Source organism: Ochotona curzoniae, unplaced genomic scaffold (assembly GCF_017591425.1).
Source record: "Ochotona curzoniae isolate NIBS_2020 unplaced genomic scaffold, NIBS_Ocur_1.0 contig_64, whole genome shotgun sequence".
NCBI lineage: Eukaryota > Metazoa > Chordata > Mammalia > Lagomorpha > Ochotonidae > Ochotona > Ochotona curzoniae.
This window is the reverse complement of record NW_024466502.1, coordinates 51,874,387-51,898,364: the sequence shown is the minus strand read 5'-3', so window position 1 is coordinate 51,898,364 and position 23,978 is coordinate 51,874,387. Positions and strand designations below refer to the sequence as shown.

The following is a 23,978-nucleotide window of genomic DNA, read 5'->3' as shown; positions in this document are numbered from 1 at the left end:
TGGCAGTAACTGCAAGTCAGTTTGAATATATGTGTGGTCATAGATACTTATAGTCCCATTTATTGTAAAGCTCGGGGAGCTTCAGTGTCAGGGCCCTGTACTCCATATGGCCTTGGGAAATATGGGAGCTGCCAAGAATTACAAAGTTGTCTCAGTTTGCTAAATTGCCCTAAGAAAACTCAAAGAAAAACGACTTAATTTCTGAGATGGTATTAATTTCTCATTCTAAATAAATATTCATTTACACTGACATTTTTATTTGTACCTTTGTATTTTTCAGAAGTCCCCCTGAATAGTATAAATGATAAGTTTATCTGTAATTTATTTAGCTAACATCCCTCTGCCCAGCTGATGGACATTTGTTCCCATTGACTTGTTATTGTAAACAATGCTGCAGTGAATAATCGGATGCCTATTTCATCTGGAGCTCACATGAATATATTCACAGGATAAACTCCTAGAATTAAAATTGCTGAGTCAAAGTGCATAAGCATTTGAAATCTAGCAGACTATGCCCAAATTTGCTTGATATGATTGTGTTATTTTCTACTCCAACCAGCAATATAATGAGTGTCTGTTTTCCTCCACAGCAAACTCAGTATTGTCAAATTTTTGGATTTTTGCCAGTCTAACAGTAAATAATAATGTCTCCATAAAGTTTTAACATCTGTTTGTACTGTTTTATTTTGTTTTGTTTTTTTAAATCAGTCTAATGACCTGGTTTATCTCATGCCTATATTATGTGTGTGTGTGTGTGTGTGTGTGTGTGTGTATGTTGTATAGGTGTATAAACTAAAAGAATTCTTGAAAAAAATTCATGGGAAAATGTATAATTTTAAAAATTGTGCTTAAATTTCAAAAATTAAACTTAGCTGTTACTTTCATTTTTAAACAGATTTATTAAAGTATTATCACATTATGAACATTATATGCTTACACGAATATCTCACTTTTCCTTCTGCTTCTTGCTCAGATTAATTTGACATTCCTCTATAGAAAGTTATCCAGAATTTTATTGGAATTAAGAATCTTTCTGTCTAGTATTAAAGTATTATCCTACTAATGTGTTCTAGCACCACATTGCTGAAATATTATTAGCTAACTATGTTAATACTACATACTATATTTATTAGATAAAATTATATCCCAAAAGTGCCTTGTTCTTTGTAAATTTGTTTGCCATTTGGTTGTTGCTGCATAGTTTTTATTTATTTACAGAAATATCCATATTGGAAAAATGTACACAGGAACCACATGAAACTGCATGCGTCCAGTTTTTGCTGTGTGCCACACACTATGCTGAACACCAGGGGAAACATTCCACATTTTAATAGGAGGTTTTGATTGAACCACAGAAATAACCTTATATGGAGAGACACAATATACACTCCAGGCTTACAAAGACACTCGAATTCAAGGAAAATGGAATTAGAACATAAGTTTAGGGGCCAGAGTTGTAGCACAGTGGTTGACATCACCACATGTGAAGCCAGCATTCTGTATGAACGTTGGTTGAAGTGCTGGATGTTCCACTTTTTTTCCAGCTCCTTCTGTTGCCCCTGGGAAAGCAGAATCCTTCAAGTCTTTCTGAGGGTCTCTCCATGTTGAAGCGTCAGATCACATTCTAGGCTCTTGAGTTTGGCCTAACTAGCTCCAGTCATTTTGGCCACTTAGGAAGTGAAACAACAAATAGTCTCTCTTTCTCTCTCTCTCTCTGTCTCTCTCTTCCCTTCTCTGCTCCCTCTCTCTCCTAGCTCTAACCTCTCTCTCTCTGTACTTCTGTTTTTCAAATAAGTAAGTAAATATTTAAAAAGCAAAGCATAGTGGCAGAGCAATGGTTCAACTGGCTAATCCTCTGCCTGCAAGCTCCAGCATTCTGTATGAGCTCCAGTTCATGTCTTACCTGATCCACTTCTGACCCAGCTCCCTGCTTATAATCTGGGAAGGCAGTGGAGGATGACGCATCCAGATGAAGCTTCTGGCCTCAGATCAGCTCAGCTCTGGTAGATGCAGCTATTTGGGGAGTGAACCAGCGGATGAGAGATCGTCCTCTCTCTCTCTGTGTCTCTCTCCAAATCTGCTTTTTCAATAAAATGAATAAATCTTAAGAAAAACAGTAACATAATGCAATGTAATTAATAAAAAAAAGAAAAAAATGAAATTCAAAACAGAAATATCTGTAAATTTACTTTGGTGCAAAAATGTTTGGCTATTCCATTGTGCCAGGCCCACATTTAACTCTTTTTAAGTATCCCTGTTTCTTTTGTAAATTTTTCATTCACATTGTGATTGTTTCACTAGTTTTGTTCCACTTTGTTTATGCTGTCCTATCTAATTGAGTTTCCTTATCATTATTTGTTTTGATTATTTGTAAAATAGTTCCTTAATCTTTAATTATGATCTTTTTCCTAGAAATACAATATTACCAAACTATTACAACATTCCCTTAGGGATCTTGGACTTTTATTAGTCAAAGATTCATCATCATTCACTTGATATGAAAAAAAAGAAAAGCTACTCTATTTCAAATGTAAATATAATTATAAATGCTAAACATGAGGAATGGAAGTCATCATCTTCAAATAAACAAAATCGAAAGTCACATAATGTTGAGTATTGGGAGACAGTGGTGGCTTCATGTTTATGAGAAATATAATTTAGGAATAGAATTTTACTTCCAAATAATCTGTTAATTAAGTAAAAATTCAAAAGTGAATGATATTTGGAATGAAAATCTGTTAAGTACTGTCCATGTTCTAAAACTCCAGTGGCTCCTATTTCATTTCAAGCTATTAAATCATCATAAAGGCCTTGAAAACTCGTTGTTGTAATCAATATTGGATCATCAGTGCTAACAAGATGTCAATAACGGAAGGAACTGTAGAGAGAAGAAAGTGGAGTTGTTGGGCTCTCATTGTACTTTCTGTGTATTTTTCCTGTAACATGACAACTTTGGAAAATAAACTCTATTAAGTATTAAAAGAGAAAAAAAATGGCTATCAAGGCATAGTGCTTTTCAAAATGTGCATTTCCTTTAACTTTTCAAAGACTCTCATATGCATAGACTTCCATTTTATTTCCTTTGCCTTAAACTAGGGTTTTCATTCCACTTCTCACAAACTTTTTGGAATATCCCGATATTTAAAACTGGATAGAAAAGTGTTAATAACAGATTAGGAGACAGTCTTTGTGGCATACGAAGTCAAGCTGCCTTTGGGACATCTTCATTCCAGATCCCCGTATTATATCCCACTTCCTGCTCTGGTGCATCCTGGAGAGAAACAAATGATTGCTTCAGTCCTTGGGCCCTTGCTCCCCACGTGTGGAGACCCAGATAGACTCCACATTCCCAAATGTCTTTTGTGTGCATTTGAGGAGTGTCCCACTGGATGGAAAATTCTCTCTATCGCAATCCTTCTCTGTGTGAGAGAGACTTTCAAGTAGACTTTCAAGTAGACTTTCAAGTAGATGAAAAATACAACTCTTAAAATAACAGATTAAATGTTTTAATTTGCTTATATTTTATTCACTGGTTATTTTTAAAATAGTCCAGAATAGACAGGTTAATTTTTTGTGATTGCTAATATGTTTCCTTTGCAGAAATTACGTTGATGTGGGTGATAATGACCAATGTGGTTGCCATATCTGAAGCCTGAACTCAGTCTTCTTTTTGTAGTGCTTGTAGTCTGCATGTACCCGTAGGCCTGGAAGATGACGGAGCACTGCATCACTGTGTCACTGCAGCTAGAGTCTCCTGCAGCACTTTCATTCATTTCACTCTTCCCTTAGCATAAAATGAAATAATGCAAGACTCGTAATTCAGTATCAGAAATATGCCTACTCTCTTCTGTCTTCCTGCCTACTGCAATTGGCTTAGATTAGACTTTCTCCACTTCCTACTGAAATCATTCTGATGTCCAGTTAAGCTCCTTTCTTTCCATTCTTGAAACTGCTTCCAGAATGCTCTTTCCAAAATGCAGGTTTAATCTTACATTAATTATGTTCCGTCCAGTGCTCTCTGTACATAATTGTAGATCTCAATAGAGTTACCATTTGTTATAGCTAACTTTGAAATCATTTTCTCAGTTCATCTTTTTTGCAATGAGTGCTTTGGACAGCCTGTTGCTTGCAGAAATATAACCTTGTTATAATGGAGACACTTGAGTTAAGAATATTAAATACAGGTTGGGGCATGAGTGGTTCAGTGATAGAATATTAAATATAGCAGTTCATTCTATTACCTTAGCAACCAGGTCAAATATCATCTTATAAATAAAAGCAGGAGTAGACAGTCTTGGCTCTAAGGAAGGAATGCCCATCTCTGCCTTATTGACCAATGTGTCATCAGCACTTGGCATCTACAGGCAGTGGGTAAATTCTTGTTTGATGATCAAATGGGATATGATGCTAACAGCCTTTACCATTTTGCTAAAACAAAACATAAAAATGACTAATTGTCGACAAAATAATATTTTGCTTCAAATACATTACCTTTTAAGCAAGGTATATAAACTAAGCTTAAGTAAAAATTCCAATCTGGGAGAAATTGAGAAATGTAGAAGATACTTTAAGGAACACCTAACCCTGAAAGAACTATTGTGATCGCCTACAAGTTGAGAACTCTCTAAAACCTGTGTACTCCATTACAGATATCTGTGAAAGACATTCACAAACAAGCAAGAGGCATTTACTGAACTGTTTACAGTGAAGCTGAATTGTATTTCTTGATGAGATAATTGCTCTGTAGCCTGGATTGCTGAGCAGAAGTAAAAATACCACTGGAGGAAATTCAGTAATTGAATTGCCTGTAGTTGAAGCACAAATATTTTTTTTTTTTTAAAGATTTAACTTCAGGGCCCAGCTCAATAGTGTAGTGGCTAAAGTCCTTGCCTTGCATGCGTCGGGATCCCATATGGGCACCGGTTCTAATCCCACCCAGCTCCCCACTTCCCATCCAGCTCCCTGCTTGTGGCCTGGGAAAACAGTTGAGAACGGCCCAAAGTCTTGCGACCCTGCACCCACGTGGGAGACCTGGAACTGCTCCTGGCTCCTGGCTTCAGATTGGCGCAGTACCGGCCATTGACTCACTTGGGGAGTGAATCATCGGATGGAAGATCTTCCTCTCTGTCTCTGCTCCTCTCTGTATATCCGCCTTTCCAAAAAAAAAAAAAAAAAAGATTTAACTTCAAACCCAGCAGACAGAACACTCAAACCCATCCAATAGGTAGTCTCTAATAACAAATTACAGCAAATCATTGGACTTAGGTAGATCGATGTGAGATGCAGATGCAGGAATAGAATCAGAATATCTGTATAGGGGAAGCACCTGGGCCAGAACCAGAGCAGTGCCTACCCCTGTTGCATCTGACTCAGGACTTTCCCAGAACTGTGGAAAGATGGTGTGTTCATGTCTTCATGTGCACATGGAGTACTGCCCTGGGACCAACCTCTGTGTGTATTGGACATGACCCTTCTCATTGTGTGGGAATGTTATTGTCTGTGTTAAGGAACTTTCCCGGAGTTACAGAGCATTTGTTTGTAATCCTTTAAAGTCAGCCACTTTCTACTGCAACATGGCAGACAGGGCATACAGATAGATAAGGGTTTAGTTGAACCTATTGAACTATGTGTTAGCAAAGTCTGTACTTGTTTATTCTGACAAATAAGAACAGGGAATGTTCTAAGGATCACAGTCACACTGGTTTAGGCAGGCAGCACTGTTGGTTGAGAACCAGTTTAGAGGCTCACAACTGTGCTAAAGCAGGTAAAGCTGCTGCCTGAGTTGCCTGCATCCCAGAGGGATGCCATTTCAAGTGTTAGCCACTCCAGTTCCAATCCAATTTTCTTTCTTCAAAGGAATGCATGAATGTTATATGAAGTTGTAAGACTTTTATCAGAAACATTTTACCTGAGAATAACAAATTGAAATGGCTTCATTAATACAGACAGACAAATATTGTATACATAGACAGGTAGAGCTCTCAGAAAGTAGTGATACCTGGATTCCAGTGATCTCCAAGGCTGTTGACTCAGTTGCTTGTGGATGTTTTCAAGAACCCAGGTTCATTGTCATCCTTGGTTTGCCCTCATCATCACACCAGTAGCCGCCTGGCTGCAACACTTCCAGAAATCAGCACATGCTCAGGAATGTCTAGAGGAAGAGAGAGTTTCTGTTCCATTGGCCCCTTCTTAAAAAGGGGGAAGTTTATCCAGATCTGAACTATTCCTGGTCATGAGTTGAGTGTGTCCTGCCTCCAAAAATGTATGAAAGAGAAGTCAGTGTTAACTAGGCTGAGAAGTTAATCCCAAAGAGCCCATGAAGAAAACTTGTCTCAGAATAGTGCTATGAGAGTGTGCAATAAAAATTCTATTTAGTCAGAGAAATCAGTTGAGAAGAAGAAAAATGCAAGAGAGCCAGAGAATATAGGTTAGAAGTTACCTGGGCAAACAGGGTGGGGATGAGAGGTGGGGGAGAGCATGTATGTTCGCTCTCTGGCAGAAAGCAACACTACATGCCCAGGGACTGAAAGAAGGGAAGCATGACTGAAGCCAGGACAAAGGCAATTCCAGACACAACTGGAGCAGGCAGCACTAAACCAAACCTGTGTGATTTGGGCTTGGCTTCTGCTTTTTCTGAACTCTGTCTTGTGATTTCTGATGACTGCCTACTTGCTATCTTTTTGCTTCTTCCCACCCTTTTCAATGAAATTGTCTCTGGATAGCTCACATTCAGATAATCAAGAGAGATTATTTGATGGGGTCAGCCAGCAGCATCCACAGTTGTGTGGCTGTAATGGACAGTGTTTACACACCCAATACTTGTGCTGTGCTACTTAGATCAATACTGTTATATTATAACATCCTGCTTCAATCCTCTGTAGCCAGGCTATAGTGAGCTCCTAGGCAATAAATATGGTTCAAAGGAGCTTTGCAGAAAGGGTGCTATGCATGGCCTGTCCATAATTAATTGGAAATCAACTTTTTCTTAATGTGAATGGTTTTAATTAATATGTGTGATATATAAATTACTAGGGATTTTTGCATAAATTAATTGACCAACAATGACAATGACAATTCTTCAGTACCTTTACATCTTACTAAGTGCTCAGCTCTATTCACAGGTAAGCAAAAAACACCAGTAAGTAAGTTGACAATTATGATGTAGTAAGGATTATAATGTAAAATGGATACACAAGGTTCGCATAGTGAGAAACAGGGTCTGCTAGCATGCTTATTAATAGGAGTTATTCAGAAGAACAAAATAGGAAGAGATTGTGAGGCAGAGAAAAACAGGGTGCATGTGCACAAAAGTGTGATGGAGCACGAGGAGCTGAGTATCAGAACAAGTGGAATTTAAAAGCTAGGCAGAATTCACATATTGTTAAATAAAGATGTTTATACCATTATTAAAAATAGTAACTCCTTTTAAAATAACTATGTGCCATAAAATGTATACTTTACATATCTAAATTCCATCATGATTTTCATGAAATTTGAGGGTGCAAATTATTTTAATATTTGAAGCTTATTGAATGGGTAAGAGTTGAAAAGTGTACTCATATTTATATTACATGCCATTTTCTCCAGATGAAGATAAAGAAACACTAACCAAAGAAAATACATTTAAGTTCTTAAATTTTAAAAAATGTATTGGTTCATTAAAATCTTATTCTTACTTTTGTATGTGTTTTTTAATTCTTTTAGTAAAAGGTTTTCAGTGTCTTAAAAGATTCATGTCAGAATCTAATTAGATCTCCAGTGAAAGGCGATTCTCTTTTATGTCTGCTATGTAAGCTAAGAATCATTTGACCATTAGAAAGATAATTATTTCAGCTCTCCACTAATCATGTGTCATTTGTACCCATACTTAAAATTTAATATGAAATATTTTAGAAAATAAAATGTTTGTATTGATATTGATACAGTCTGCAAAATTGCTCCATATTACCAAATTGGCTCACAATAAAACCTCTAACTCAGAACTCCAGATAACCTGCAATAAAGGAAAGTAAGTCTGAAAACTAAAGACATCACAAGTACAGCTAGGTTAAATTGGCACTGTACAGAATAATGCTAGGGTAGTTAACGTGCTCTGTGTGAAAAGGAAATATTAAAAATTGGAAGTTGGTTTCTTTCCATTATTGCAGAGTTCTAGGCTCCGTCCCATCCAATCCTGTCCCTTTCTGAAAGGACAGCAGAGGTAAAATGTGTGAGTTTTTAAAGTGTGTCAAATTTAAGGAAATGAACCAGATGTATAATATTTACACATGAGTACATTTATGAATGGGACAAAAATAAAGTAACCTGACAGTAGTATTTTTTAAAATTTTGAGTCAATTATAAGTGTTAGAACCAGTTTGTGTTTTTCACTATATGCATAAATGTGAAAAGATAGGGAATAATTGTCATAGTAGACTTTTGTTAAGCACTTCATATATGCCCAGTTACTTTCCTAGGCATTTTAAAGATTTATCTTATTCAGTCTCACAACTACCTTGTGAGATTAGCTACTATTATTGTTCTCATGTTAATGATAAGAAACTTTAAAATTCAAAATTAGCTGACTTTCCTTGATGTCTCGCAATCAGTAAGAAAGACAGACTCTAGGTGAGTCTTCTGCACAAGGAAAGCAGGTACATAAGTTGATTGATTAGAACAAACACAAAAATTCATTAAATAAATACTCCCTGTGAGCAGGTATCTAATTTCTCCACATTGTGGTGTGTCTTATAGCCCATGCTGCATAATGAGTGCTTAACCTCAGAATTATAGCCTATTGCTTACTTTGAATTGAGTAAATTACTGGAAACTTTGCATCCCCAGCTTAACTTCTTGATCATCTTGATGAATTCACAGTTTACATTCATTTCTGATTTTCACATTTCCAATTTTAGTATTATTAAATTATTTTCATCAAGACCAATGGTTTTCTATTTAAATTTTATGAAAAGATTGGATTCAGTGATCAGCGTTTTTGTCCATATTATATTTTACTGATCATAATACCTGCCTTTAACAGCTCAGTTTTGATGGCGGTATTATTAATTGAGTAAAACCTCCCATCCACCGAGTTATTCCTCCTCAGGTCTGGGCCAGCTAGAGCCCAAAGCTAGGAACTCAGTCTGTATTTCTCATGTGATGGTAAGGTCCCTGTTACCTCAGTCATCACCTGTGCATCCCAGGAATTCCTTTGGCAGGAAGTTGGAATTATTAACATAGTAAGACTTTGAATTGAGGCTCTCTGAGGTAGGATGCAGGCATCCTAACCAGTGCCTTAACGGGCAGGCCGATTGCCTATCCAAAAAATTTTAAACATATGAAATGTCAAGACTAGACCAGGGTTGTGGTACAGCAAATTATGCCACTGCTTTCAGTGCTAGTATCCTATATTGGAATGTGAGCTTGAGGTCAGCTGCTCAGCTGCTGATCCAGGTCCCATCTACTGTGTGGAAAAGCAGCACAGAATAGTGCAGTTACATTGTGTCTCTCCCTGCCCTCTCCCACCTTTCAAGTAAATAAACAGCTAATTCTGAAACATATGTAATAACCAGCATGTTCTAAACATGAACATTTTAAAATAACACTTGTTTTATCACTTCTAAGATATGCCATGTTGAATCAGTTGTGTCCAATAGAGATTTGATTTCTGTGATCTATTAAAATCCATAAAAGTAAGCTCTCTTTAAAAGTTGAACACTTTATGTAATTCCTTTCTTTTTGACTCATTTTTCCAATGAATTTTCTCTCCTATATTTATATAATCTTTGATATTTGCACTTCAAAGACTTATAGATCACTACATCATATTAATTTTAAAGTTTAAGTTTTTTTCTGGAATGAATTACTATGATTATTAACATACAGTTATCCAATAACAAACATATTGTGGATTTGAAAAAATAATTATTAAACACAAAAAATGAAATGCTATAAATTTACTTCTTTAAATGAGATGAATAATAAGTAAATCCGAATTTTATTTGTTGCTAGAAAAATAGAGTAATAATTTTGGAGCCATTTATAAAATTTTTATAGAAGCAATGAAAATTTTATTCACCAAAATAAGCAGAAAGATGTTGAAGTTTTATTATAGCAGAGTTATTCAATGTTCTGAACTTCATCGAAATTGTATACTAAAAATTATCTTAATGGTCTATCATCCAAAATTATTTTTAAAGAGCTCTAAACTTACAGACAATTAGATATGACTTCTTTTTGCTAGTAAAGAATTGGGAGATGATGTGACTCGCAAAAGCTTTGTTTTGTTTGTTTTGTTTTGTTTTCCATTTCAATCTTTTGGGCCTTATGATTCCTGACTTCTCTTCAGTATTTTAAATTGTTTCTTGTTTGAGACTCCTTTTGCTTTAGCAGATCTTGTATCACAGACAGTGCATCATAGAGGATTTCTTATTTTTTTTTAATTGGAGAATGGCAATGTAATACAGCTCCCCTTTGGGAATTTTCATCTCTTTCCATCAAGCTGGCAAATAAGGAAAGACAGGATAATTCCACGTGTGAATGTGAGTCTCTTCATTACTTCATCTTAAAGAATAGATGAGATCACTTCAAACATTCTTAGGAAATGGAAGTAAAAGATAACTCTACTTTGGTTCAGAAATTTCAAAATCATTGCAAAGGAGGGGCCTTCAGAAAGTTCAAGAAGAATAAATATTATGATAAAATTAAGTGTGGGCTTCAACATTTTCTAAAAGGATATAGATTCATTTTAATTTCATTTTTCCCACAAATTTTTTGATGTATCTTTGTATTTGTTGGAGTCATTGAAATGTATATAGAATTATGAAACTAATGTGGACTTGCAGCTTTATAGTGCACTAAAAACCTTTAATTAAATTGTTGAATATGTAAGTGGATATTGAATGTGACAATCTTATGAACACTGCAAATAGTATTCCAGTCTTCTGCAGCCTTTTTACTGATTTTTACCAGAAAATACAACTTGAAGCAAATTAACTTACCATAGTCAAAGAAAAAAGTGTTTTGTTTTATCTGTTCTAATAATGTATGAATGATATGTGACCAATGAAGCTGTCATAAGTAAATATTTTTAAAATTATGCAACGTTAGCAGCCTTTAGAGGGAAAAAGATAAACCTGCTTTGACAGCCCTGTAACATGCTCCAGACAACAACATGCGCATGTCTGATGCTTGTGGTGTACAGCAAGTCTGTTTTCCTTGAACATGATCACAAGATAATATGTGTTAGTCACACGGTGTAAGTAGGGGAGCTGTGAAGGGTTTCTGCTACATTCGCTTTAGATAGCTTCATGTCTGCTTCGGTTCGTATGTTGAATGGAGCAGAACTCAGGGTAGAGTCTAGCATGAACTCTTCACTGGTTACTAAGATGCTAGCTCAGTGGTAATTTAAGGAAATCACAGAGTTTCAGAAGATTTGGAATCAAAATGCTGTATTATTTTTGTTTATGACCTATATGATATAATAACATTATGTTTATTCAATTTTCAAAATATGAAACCTAAATGAAGTAGTTAGCGTTTGTGCATTAAGTTTTATACTACATTAAATAATTGGGAGAAGCAGGCAAAATAAACTAGATGAAATGAAAGAGTTGGCTTAAGAAAGCAGACAAAACCACAAACCTCAAGTATAGATGAAAGTACTTAAGTGATTTAAAGAAATATCTGGGAGTATAATGAGAAACAAACTCAAAGGGTTATTATAAAAGTTCCTAAAATTTGCAGATCATTATGCAACCAGTAAAGGTATAAATAAAACCGAGACAATTTTATAGTATAGGGTCATATTTCAGACCTGGGCTGGGTGCCCAGATTTTTATAGAAAAGTACCATAAACTCAGTATTTAATCGACTATAAATGGTATTCTTTTACATTTCTGAAATGTATACAAATTGATTAAACTCCTCATCACTTGCCTGAAGTAATATCCCATCTGGTGCCTCTGCCTCCAGTTTCACAGACTTTGACTTCATCCCCTGCCTCTGCAATGGTGGTTTCTAAAGCCTAGTATGATACTTTCCCAAAGGCTCCAGGGCGTCCCTACAGAAAAACAAATAAGGAGGACCCTAGGAACTATCCATAGAAGCCCATGATAATCACAAGGTTTATTTAGATGCTACTATTTTATCTCAAGATTTCCTCTTTTTTTTTTAAGTTTTATTTATTTATTGGAAAGTCAGATATACAGAGAGGATTTCCTCATTTTTTGGTCTCTTCTTTTTCAGCATATCTGTATTACATTTATTACCAAAAGTGCTTTAAATTACATACCAGGAGTAAAATTTTATGCTCAAGAGCAGTGCCAAGTGATATTATCTGACACCCTTCAGTAAACATTATCTTATATGTGGGAAGCAAAAGTGTAGTAACAGGAAGTCAGAATTCTTTAGCTAAAGTCTTTCTCTTACTTCTAGAGAGAAGGAACCATTATTTGTAGGAAGCAGGCTGTGTCCGAAATAGGATGTAACTTAGACAGGGTTTCTATGGTGGTGCGAATTAAAGTGCTAGAAAAAAACCATTTGTTGTATTTCGATGATCTATTTTTCTGTATTTATTTGTTTATTTACCTTGAAAATTAAAGTCGAAGAGAGGAGAAACAGATCAAGAGATCTTCCATCCACTGGCTCGCTCCCCCGATGGTCGCAGTGGCCACAGCTGGGTCATATGAAGCTGGAAGCCAGGAGCTTTTTTTCAGGTCTCCCACACCAGTGCTGGGACCTCAGGTCTTAGGCCATACCTCACCATTAAGAGGCAGCTGGATTGAAAGTGAAACAGCCAGGACTCAGACCAGCACCCATATGGGATGCTGGGTCTGCAGGCTGTGTCTCTTTTCCAGCCTCTTAGTTGCTTTTTAGATCCTGATTAAAGATCACTAAGTCACTAGAATGTTTGGTACACTGTACTACTAGACTGTACACTATCTGAAGGTCAAATGGGAATGCTTTTCCAGTTCAACAAAGTATTCAAATTGCATACACTTTGTAAGCTATGTCTGTAATTTTCCTCATCTCTATTACCACTATGAGTTTCCCATAATCATTTATTTAACAAATGCATAAAGATCACATATGTGCAAGGCACTTTTTTTTTACATACTCTGTATTTAGCAATAAACAAAATAGGCAAAACTCCTGTTTCCATGTAACCTTTTTTTCCATGTAACTTTTATGTCACAGGGAGTAGTCAGAAAATAACAAATAGACATGCAAAGAATTAATGCAAATTAATAAAGTAGAAGAGAAAGTAGAAGAAATGTATGATAATTTTAAATTGGGTGACAGGAAAGATAGCTATAAAGATTGACTACAATTCTTTAATGAAAAAATTATCAGATGGGAAACTTCAAATAAATTTTAAGAAAATTCTGATCCGTAAGTGAATTTTGAAGGAAATGAGAAGGAAAAGCAAGAGGTGGCTTGCTGGAGAATGAAGAGGACCTTAGCTCTCGCTATTAGGGTTTCCTAGCAGGGAGTTAGGAATAATTGCCAGCACTATCCTTCAAAAATCGGATGCACTTCAAATATTTAAATATGCAGTGAGTGACTATGAGCTACAATGTATAAATCATTTTTCTTCCCGTGGCCTCTTTGGTAGGGGTTGCACACTTCATCAGGCTTCCATTGCTTGGAATTGTTTTGCACCTTGACACCTACCTTCCTTATTTTGCTTCCTGCACTAATTATAAGCTACCAGCAAAATCATTTTCCTTTTCACTATGTGGCACTGAGAGAGTGGTGGTAGGAAAAACAAATTTATGTGTCAGCCTGGACCCAGTAGAGAGAAACCATCTGCAATTAGGCAGGGAGCAAATACTACAAGTAATTATTACATAAATCATAACAGGCAGTGAGGCAACAAGGCAGTGTCCACTAAGAAATAAAGGCAACTCTATAGAATATAAGAATAACATGCCAAAGGATCAGCCGATCTCCTTAGAGTTGTCATAGCACCTAAGGAAGAGGCCCTCCTGGACATGTTGGGGTGGGCTGGGTTGTAGCTCACTGGATATCAGAGAACTCCCTCTATTTTGGGAAATTTGGCAAACATGTACTCTCTATGAAGTTGGTGTCCTACCAGACATACTCCTCTACAAACTCCTGTGAGCTCAGCTGGCCCGGTGTATTCTCCTCTACAAACTCCTCTGCAAACTTGTGTGAGCTCAACTGGCCCAGTGCAACATAGAAGCAGGCACTGTGCAACAAGTGCCTGCTGACTAAGCAGCCACATCGGAGCTAAGCAGAAGAACCACTTATTCCATTTTATCTCAACAGCTACCCTATCCTGGAAAGGCTTGATCTCATGCCAGTCAGCCAAGGATTTTTTCTTTGTTGGCTAATAGTATAGAGTTATTTTCACAGATCCAGCCGTAAAGGGTTAATTTGGACTGGCAAGCCTTAAATTAATCATTGAAACAGTTTTTCCAGACCTGGTTCAACTTGGAGCTCTAACTGTCCTATGTAATTTTTGAGCTACCTGTCTGCTATAATGAACATAGAAACAGAACATGAGTCATGGAAAGAAATGCTTGGTGTAGATGTTCAGATCTAGATATGAATATCCTGCTGGTACACCAGTGTTTATATGCCAGAGCCAACATAACTTTCATGGAAAGATCTGTCCTTTCTTCTTACATTATATACTACTCATTTCACTACATGGGTTTTTCAAAAGGCCTTAGTTTTATTTTGTTAAAGAGAAATAAACAGCTGTCACATGATGCTCAGAGGACATGGGAACTTAAGAACAGAATGGAATAGCTGGGGCTGCATACTTCACATTCATTGTCTGTGCTTGCTCTACCAAGTAATGAGTTATCACCGTTTTACAAATGATAAAACTCAGATGGGGCGCAATAACTTTTCTAATGTTCTGTGTTTAGTGAATAACAGAGACAAGGCTTAAATTGGAGTCTAAAGGCTTAAAATATTTCAGATTTTAAATAAATGTCTGACTTCCTCCAAAAAAACTTTTAAAAGTCTAGGGAAAGACAAAAAGTAACCAAAATGTATGAAATGGGATTTTTTTTTAAAAAGAGCAAATGATTATATATATATATGTACATATATATAGTTATATATATAGTCATAGAGAACAAAATATAAAAAGAAACATCATTGCTTGTTTTTAAAACTTAAAAATTGTACTATATGTAAAATGCTATAATCGCTTTTTATTTTCATCAAACCAAATGTAAGTGTAATAGAAAATACCAATGAAAGTAAAAAGCATTTATATATTGTCAGTTTATGTTGTGATCAAGAGGAAACATGATTATTACAGGTTTGATAACAGTGGCTTAAGCAAATATGGAAATACCTGCATTGTTCAACAAGCAGCAAATATTGATGACTATTAAGTATTAGCACCATTCCTGGTGCTGTCTTGGTCTTCTCATATGGTAGTTCCTGAAGTTTCCACCATCATATCTCCATCCCAAAAACAAAGGTTAAGAGAGATGCCAGCACCATGTTACATTAGCTTTTCTTTTTTTCTTTTTTTTTTCTAGATTATTTACTTTAAAGGCAGAGTTGCAGAGTGAGAAAGAGAGATAGAGGGAAAGATCTTTCCATGCATTAATTTGTTCCCTAAATGGCTACAATGGCTGGGGCTCTGTCATTGAGCATCTTCCTGGTCTCCCACATGTGTGCAAAGGTTTGGGGCCATTTTCCACTGCTTTTCTAGACCCATTAATGAAGAACTAGGTTGAAAGTGGGACAGCTGGGACTCAACTTGTACCTTTTTGGAATATTGGCTTTGTGGGTAGAGGCTTAATAGGCTATGCCAAATCACATCAGCATTTCTAAAATAGTCCCAACTTCTTTTGACTTAGTTCTCACCAAAAAGTGCTGAGCCAACTATTCTTCCCCAAAGTTGGAAGAAAATTTGGAAAAGCAAGAAGTAATACTGTCACAGTTAATTTAGACCATGGATCAAAAATAACTTTAATCATGAGGCCAAATTCAGCCATCCTCCTTATTGTAAATAAAGGTTATTTGGCACACAGCCTAAGCCATTTATTTACATATCGTGTATGACTGTGTCCATCCCATAATGACGAAGTTGAGTAGATGGCTTGCAAAGCCTAAAAATATTCTATGACCATGAACTGGCTATGGTGGCACAGGTGGTTAGACTATGGCTTGGGATACCCACATCACATATCAGAATATCTATACCAGTTCCAACTACTCATCTTCTGATACTGCTTCCTACTAAAACTCTGGAGAAAGTCAATTATGACCCAAGTGTTTGAGTCCCTACACCCATGTTGGAGACTTATCTGGAGTTCCTCACACCTGGCTCTGGCTTGAACTAACCCTAGCTGTTGCAGCCATTTAGGGAGTGAACAGACACATGCAAAGTATCTTTCTCTCTCTCCCTTTTACTTCCTTTCCCACTCTGTTTTCCAATAAATAAAAATTTGAAGCAAAAGTCACTATCTGACCATTTGTAAAAAAAATGTTCACCAAGCTCTGGCTTAGATTAATAATTAAGCATCACTTGGAGTTGACCATGTGGACACTTTTGAGATGACTGGACATTACTGAGCAAAGAAGAAAGAGAAGTGATATTGGAAAAAACTAACTATATGAAGGATCTTCAAGGAGTTCACAGAAAACAGTCTATTTTTAAATGTCAGTTTCACACACACTTTTTGAAGTATCCTTGTCTGTATTATGCGTTGCCACCAAGTACAATTAGTTATATGATATGCAAGAGTGATAATACATGACATTATTTCAAGTCACATGATCACCTAGAACATCCAATTTTTCTATGTCTTCATTTCTTTGTGAACCAACTAAGACTTTAGAAAAGCAGAAATTTTAAAAATTTACAATATCAAATAATTGACAGTGACAACAATATATCATGACTTCAGGAAGATAGTCCCTAAATTACTACTTTTTATCCAGCAATGTCTAACAATACGGCTAGATTTAGACTTAAATGTATATTCTGTTTATTGACGCCTCCCTTTAAACTGTTTGTCTTAGGTTCTTGCATACACTGAGGGACTTCATGGAAAATGGATGTTCAGCGAGATACGAGCTGTATTTTCAAGACGTTATCTTTTACAGAACACTGCTTTGGAAGTGTTTATGGCCAACCGAAGTAAGTACAGTTAGATAATTCAAAAGAAAAGGTGCTTGTATGTGAATATTATCTGTCTCACTGATGTGGTACTCTCATGATTTTCCAAATGTATCTTCATGTTTGATCAATTATCTTGCTAAAACAAACCAAACTTAAAATATGAAAGATGAATTTCTTTGAAAATATTAACCCTAAGTGTCTCATGAATAAAGTCATCCAGAAAGATGGTTTTCCAGGAAGATTCATTTCCTTTATCAGTAAATCATGGTAGGCTTGAGAATGATTTTGTGAAAGTTAATGGTTAGTTCTGTGGTTTTCTAAATTCTCTTTTTTTTTCTTCTTACCACAGCCTCTGTTATGTTTAATTTCCCTGATCAAGCAACAGTGAAAAAAGTTGTCTATAGCTTGCCTCGGGTTGGAGTGGGAACTAGTTATGGTTTGCCACAAGCCAGGTAATTATATCATATTACACATTATCCTTATTTTAAAAATATATTTTAGTCCCAATATGATAGAAATAGAAATATGATTAAGCAGTTAAAATCATTTCAAGGACCATATTGTTTCTCTGCAGGTTATTTTTAAGATAAACAGGTTTCTAAAAGAGTAATTTTGAAAAAAAATTGAGTAGGGTAGAATGTTATTATCATATACAGAAATAAATAAGAAGAAAATTGGATGACAGACATAGGTACCAAATAATAAGGTCATTTTTTGCTTATTAAAATAGTATAAGAAACATACCAGAACTCTCAAAATATTTGTGATTGTTATATAATATAAATCACTTTATAACAGCTATGTATTTATTAAAGTCATAAAATCTGTTTACTAAGATAAATAAGCATTAATTGTGGTGTAATCTTAACCATTTCATATAATTTACATGTTGATATTTTAGAATCATCATTTGAAGTTTTATTTCATTGAAAAATACTAGCATAAGGAGAAGTCAGTAATCGTATGTATTGTGAATATTAGGTGCTTGGTTTAAGTAATGGAATACCTGACTAAAGGGGGATTAACCAGTAGGTATTTTTCAGTGTTAAAATAAAAGATCCAGAGTTAAAGCACTGTGCATATTAACTCAGAGACTTCATAATGGCAGGACTCTCAACTTGGCCTCTAGTTCACAAAAGCCTAACTACTACTCCAGATTCCATATTGTCATACAACTGCACTAAAGTAAGGAAAGACAGATGAATTCTCTTTACGTTTCTATGATATTGAAAGAAATTAATTTCTGAGAGCCTCCAGCTTTACCCCAAGAAAAATCTTTAGGCCAGAATCAGTTCATTTTCTTTCCCATAAAACAATCACTTTCAGAATAGTGAGCTTGCTGGCTTGGCCTGAACAGAAACTACGATGAATTGTGTTTCAGAACTGTGTCTCACTGCTAGCTTGGCCCCGAAAGCGTTTCTGCTGATAGGGAAGAAAGAGAGACAGGCTCTGGGAGGACAGTCAACAGTGTCAGCTATGTGACTGTTAGGTTCCTGTGGATTGTTGTAGAGTATGGCGTAGACACGAAGGAGACTAAACCTTGTCTATCTTCCCATAAATAGAGTGTGGACATTTGAAAGAAACAATGTTTTTGTTTGTCTTTTAATCTATCACAGCTAGCACAGAACGTAATTGTGGAGGTGATTTTTCAATGCTATTTGACTGAAATAACCTTGTAATACACCTAATCAGTTCTGTTTAAAGCAAGAGTTTAACAGCAATTTATTGACATTCTTGTATACACATGCTCAGATTTTAGCTAGTACGATGGCAAGAATAAACTAAGGCCTAAGTAGATAATAAAGCTCTTATATAAAACACAGGTCAAAGAAAATGAGTTTAATCTATCAAAGGAAATTGGGTTACTTTTGCAAGACTTGTTCTTATTGAATCTAAGCTGACTCACAGTCATCACTACTTCCTTTCCCAAGTGCTTACAAACTATTTCTTTAATCATTAATTCAAGAAAATTTCCAGGAATTGACATTAAGAACTCATATATAGGTCTTGCTTTCATTTTTTCAGAATAATATCCTGCCTCCTGACATCCTTCTCAATGACCATGATTCCTGAAAGCTTACTTATAGGGATTTCTTGGTGGCAGGTGTAATTTGCTTCAGTGCTCTTGGACTTGCCTGGACCTGAATTCATGTAAATCTGCCAGAAGCTCTCTTATTATCTCCTTTGCCTAGTATAAGCGCCACTTCCTCTTTTACTACTTTTATACTCTTTTGATTTTTTAGAATCAAAATAGCTTTGCTAGCTTGGATTTTCTTATAATTTCATAAAGTCACTATGTGTTAAATATACTTTCATTGACTTTGGTTTATTTATTTATCCTATTTCATTCTTAGTTTTCTGACAAAATAGTTTCCCTGAAGGCTGGATTTGTGTATTTACTGAGCTATGTAAGACTTCATAGCATATGAAGAGGCTGGGGAGGCAATCTAGGCTACGGTTTTCCACTTGCTTGCTGGGTAGCAATAAGACACAGAGCCTGGTAGCTATCGGGTACTGAATAAATGCTGGCTCATAGAACGACATGCAGACAAGAGGAATGATGGCCTCTCATTTATCTTAAAACAGACACAATATGTTTGTTAAGAAAAAAAAAAGATATTTTGAGGATCTTTTGAGAGGATAAGGGCAGTTTGTGGAGTGTGTGTGCATGCAGTATACACATTGATACTTGCATGCATTCAGTCACACACAGGTGTAGGTAGGTAGATGATGCACCATACACATCCAGAAGCATACGTGTGTGTAAGATATTTAACATCTTGTCATAATTCAGGATTTGTCAAAGGGAAGGGACATTGCCTGTCTCACACAGGTAGGAGGCCATCAGTGATTAGTATCTTGATGGAAGTACACCAGGAAGAACCAGGGATCCACTTTTTGCTTTGCTTTCTTGAGTATGAGAGTGTTGATTGCAAACCATAGCAAACGCACAGTCAAGTCCAAAGGTAAGTATAGATCCAGAACACTAGGCTTCACAAATCTTTCTGGATACTTCTTTGACAAACCCACTAAAGAGGTCACATTAAAATCAGATTGTTGCTTAAAGAGCAACAGCATAGGACAAAGATGCTGGTTCCATTATGTTAGCATGGCTTAATGAACACCCCTTCAGTTAATTAATTTTCCTAGCTATCATTTATGAGCACTTCCCATGCACTTTGAACTATATTCTCTGTTTTAATTAAAAAGTGTTGTTTTCTTTAATTCTTTTTAAAAAAGATTTGTTTATTTGAAAGGCAGATAGAAAAAGAATGTTCCATCAGCTGATTCACCATCAAAATGGCCATTAGGGGACTGTTCCAAGCTTGAAGCCAGGAGCCAGGAATTGCATCTAGGTCTCCCACATGGATGGCACAGATATAAATATTTGAGCCATCTTCTCGTGCATTCCCAGACACGTTAACAGGAAGCTGGAACTGAAACAGAGCAGCCTGGAGTCAGACTGGCACTCTGATGCAGCATGCGGCATAGTGGTAGGCACCTTAGTCCACTGCATCACAACACTCATCCCTCTCTAAGTCTCAGAAAGGCAACATTCTTAAAATAATAGGATCTTTATCCCATTTAACAGATAGGGAAATAGTTAGATAAGTTATTCATCTTTCCACTCTCATTTTCTATCCTGTTTTTTCCAGATGATTCGCATTGATCCTAAAAAATAAAAACTACCTACTCACATTTTTAATGATTTAAGAATACTGGCAAACATGTGCCCATATTCTAGACCTCATATTGATTATCATTCTGTCATTAATATATATTTTCTATTCAGTCAGCAGAATCAAATCATTTTATGTTTTTTTAGATTCTTCATTTACAACATAGTTGATAGCTTAAAACAATCACTGTCTGCTGCAGCACTTAATACTTTTATTCCAGAGAGCAGTTGATCTTCATTTTTCTCTTCCAGTTATATTTTTTTAAAAATTTTTTCCCCAGTTGAAATACATAGAGACAGAGAGAGGAGAAAGAGATAGAGAGTAAGCCATCTTCCACCTGCTGATTCATTCCCAAATGGCCACAATAACTGGGAAAGCCCAAAGCAAAGAGCCTGTAACTCTGTCCAGGTTTCTCATACGGGTGACAGAGACCTAAGTAATCAAGCCATTTTCTACTGCTTTCCCAGGCACATTATTAGGGGGCAAAATCAGAAGTGAAATAGCAGCCCGGGCGCGACGGCTCAGTGGCTAAATCCTCACCTTGAACGTGCCAGGATCCCATACAGGTGCCAGTTTGTATCCCAGGTACTCCGCTTCCCATCCAGCTCCCTGCTTGTGGCCTGGGAAACCAGTAGAGGCTGGCCCAAAAGATTGGAACCTGCACCAAGTGGGAATTCCCAAAGAAGCTCCTGGCTCCTGATCAGCTCAGCCCTGGCCATAGTGGCCACTCAGGGAGGGAACCAGCATATGGAGGATCTTTCTCTCTGTCCTTCTTTCTCCTCTGTAAGTCTGTTTTTCCAATAAAAATAAGTAAATCATTTTTTTGTAAAAGTGAAACAGCCAGTATTCAAAACAACACTGGTGTGGGACACCAGCAATTCAAGCAGGGTATTCCTCCCCCAATTCTAAAAACATCCTTTTATAGCTCCTGAAATTGTGTTAGGATAGTCTGAACAACCCTATTAATTTACTGTTTCTCATATACTTTGTACAATTGAATTATTTATTGCTTTATACTGTCACATGCATCCAGCCATTTTCCCTTTTAGAGTAGATGCAGAAAATCAGTTCATTCAGTATGTTCTTGTAGAAGCCTCATTGTATGTCTAGTCCTGCTAAATGCTAAGTATTCAGAAATAAGTAGAACTCTGTTCCTCCTTAGTTCTTGTTTACAGCAGGAAAGACAGAAAAGCAAACAATAGAAACAGACACTTTGCCTGAATACTTTGTTTTTCTAGATTTATTTTCCATGCCTACTTTTTCCTTCACTTTTACACTTTTTAAGGGTGACACAATAACTTTCTCACAAAATTCTCATTAAATATAATTTACATGAAATGGGATTTTGTTTTAGGGATTTTTTTTGGTGGTCAGAATTATTTCCAGAGCAACAATAAAATTCAACTGCTAGGATTGAAAATGTCAGTAAAGGTTTAAAACTTTACTCATGTTATATAAATAGTTCGTTTAGCAGACTGAGTATAACTTCAGGTGAGAATTTTAGCTTATCAAGAATGTGATTATGGTAATAACTCAAATTAGGCTAAACATGCTTTTCTGTTTATTTGCTAATTCAGGAGACATTTTGTCATGCTCCCTTTCGTGGTAACAAGCAGGGCTGAATTTATAGTTTAAAATTGTGTGAAGGGAGGTATGCCTGGCGACATTTTGAATGCCAGTGTCAGTGTGATCCAAATATGCCAAATATGAAAGCCCTTCTTAGTGCCATAAAATCAAGTTATGAATTGTACATAATTAATTATGTATTAATTACACAATTTAAGTGGTAAATGTACAAAAACGTCTTTAAAATTTAAGGAAATGCATATTATGGAAAAACTCTGTGTGGTTTTCAGAAAATTTTTCATCAAAATAAACTTGTCTTTTATTTCCACTTTCCATGAACTTCTTTTAAAGATTCACTTAGTTTCTTGAGAGGCAGAATGACAGAGAAAAAAACACAGAAAAAATGTACAGATGGGGGTTAGGAGAAGAGAGAAAGAAACAAATGACCACAAAAAACCAAAGCTAAGGCAGATGTAAGCCATGAGTCCAGAAACTCCGTTTGGATCTCCCGTGGGTGGCAGAGGTCAAACCGCTGGAACCATCTTCTGCTACTTACCAAGATACAGTAACAGTAAGCTAGATTAGAAGCTGAGTAGCTAGAATTTGAGCTGGCATCCTGACATGAGATGCAGGCCTTCCAGTGGCCACCATCCAATGCACCATACCACAATACCATCCCTCTAATGTACTTGTTGAAGTATCCATATAAATTGTTCATCTTTAAAATTCAATGAATCATTAGCCTACATGATCCTTTCTGAGTCAATCTGTAGGCTATTACTTCAAATGTCTTTAATTTAAAAATTTTATAAATTTTAATGTGTGAATAGGTTACTGTAAATTTGTTAGTATTTTATACAGTTACATGCCATTATTCTTGAATTGCTTAATAAGTTTGTATTTGAGATAAAATGAAATGTTTTTCTTTCTTTTTCTTCCTGCCTCCCTCCCACCTTTACTTTAAATACAGTTTAGCACTTACTATATGCATAACAATACCTGTTAATATTACATGTGAAAGAAATGCTTGATAATAATCCATAAGCAACAGAAATTATCCCACATTTGTAGTTCTCAGACTGAGCACCAGGGAGCCCTGAGAAAGAACAGTAAGTTCCTAGGTGGTGCTGCAATGTGTTTTAGGTTTTGTAGGGACAAACAAAAATATCTGTCGCACTCTGCATAAACTGTTAGCTTGAGTGAATTCTAAAGTTCAGCATTAGAAAGTGATTCATTGTTTTCAATGATGTCTTTGTGAAACTGATATTTAGTCATTGCTGTATTCAAAATCAAGAGCCCCATTAAAAATCAATGTGAAACAAAAAAAAAAAGGAGAGGCTTTCCAAATTTTCAAATTACAAGATTTGAAAATCTATGTAATACCCAACACGCATCCATACCCTTTTAGTGATTGTGATATTGAAGAATGTAATATAATTACTAATGCTCTATTTATTTGAGTGTTATATTTCAAAAAGCAACTCAGTTGTAAAACATTACAAAGTGTTAATTTGGCTGTTTATATTTGAGTACTCAATGAAGAGAAAAGTTTTAACTTTGTCAAGAAATACCTTGGGGAAAAAATTGCTGAGACACTAAGGGTGACTTGAATTAGAATAGTTTGGGAAAACCCT

The 23,978-nt window shown here is 35.9% G+C and overlaps 1 protein-coding gene across 1 annotated transcript in view; it reads left to right on the top strand.

Annotated features, from left to right (window-relative positions):
* NBEA (neurobeachin) overlaps positions 1–23,978 on the top strand; it is a 483,658-nt gene that overhangs the window by 355,357 nt on the left and 104,323 nt on the right. Inside the window, exons 38-39 of the mRNA XM_040991525.1 lie at positions 16,999–17,116; positions 17,448–17,550. Of these exons, the coding sequence (XP_040847459.1) occupies positions 16,999–17,116; positions 17,448–17,550 (221 nt within the window). The remainder of the gene's footprint in view (positions 1–16,998; positions 17,117–17,447; positions 17,551–23,978) is intronic.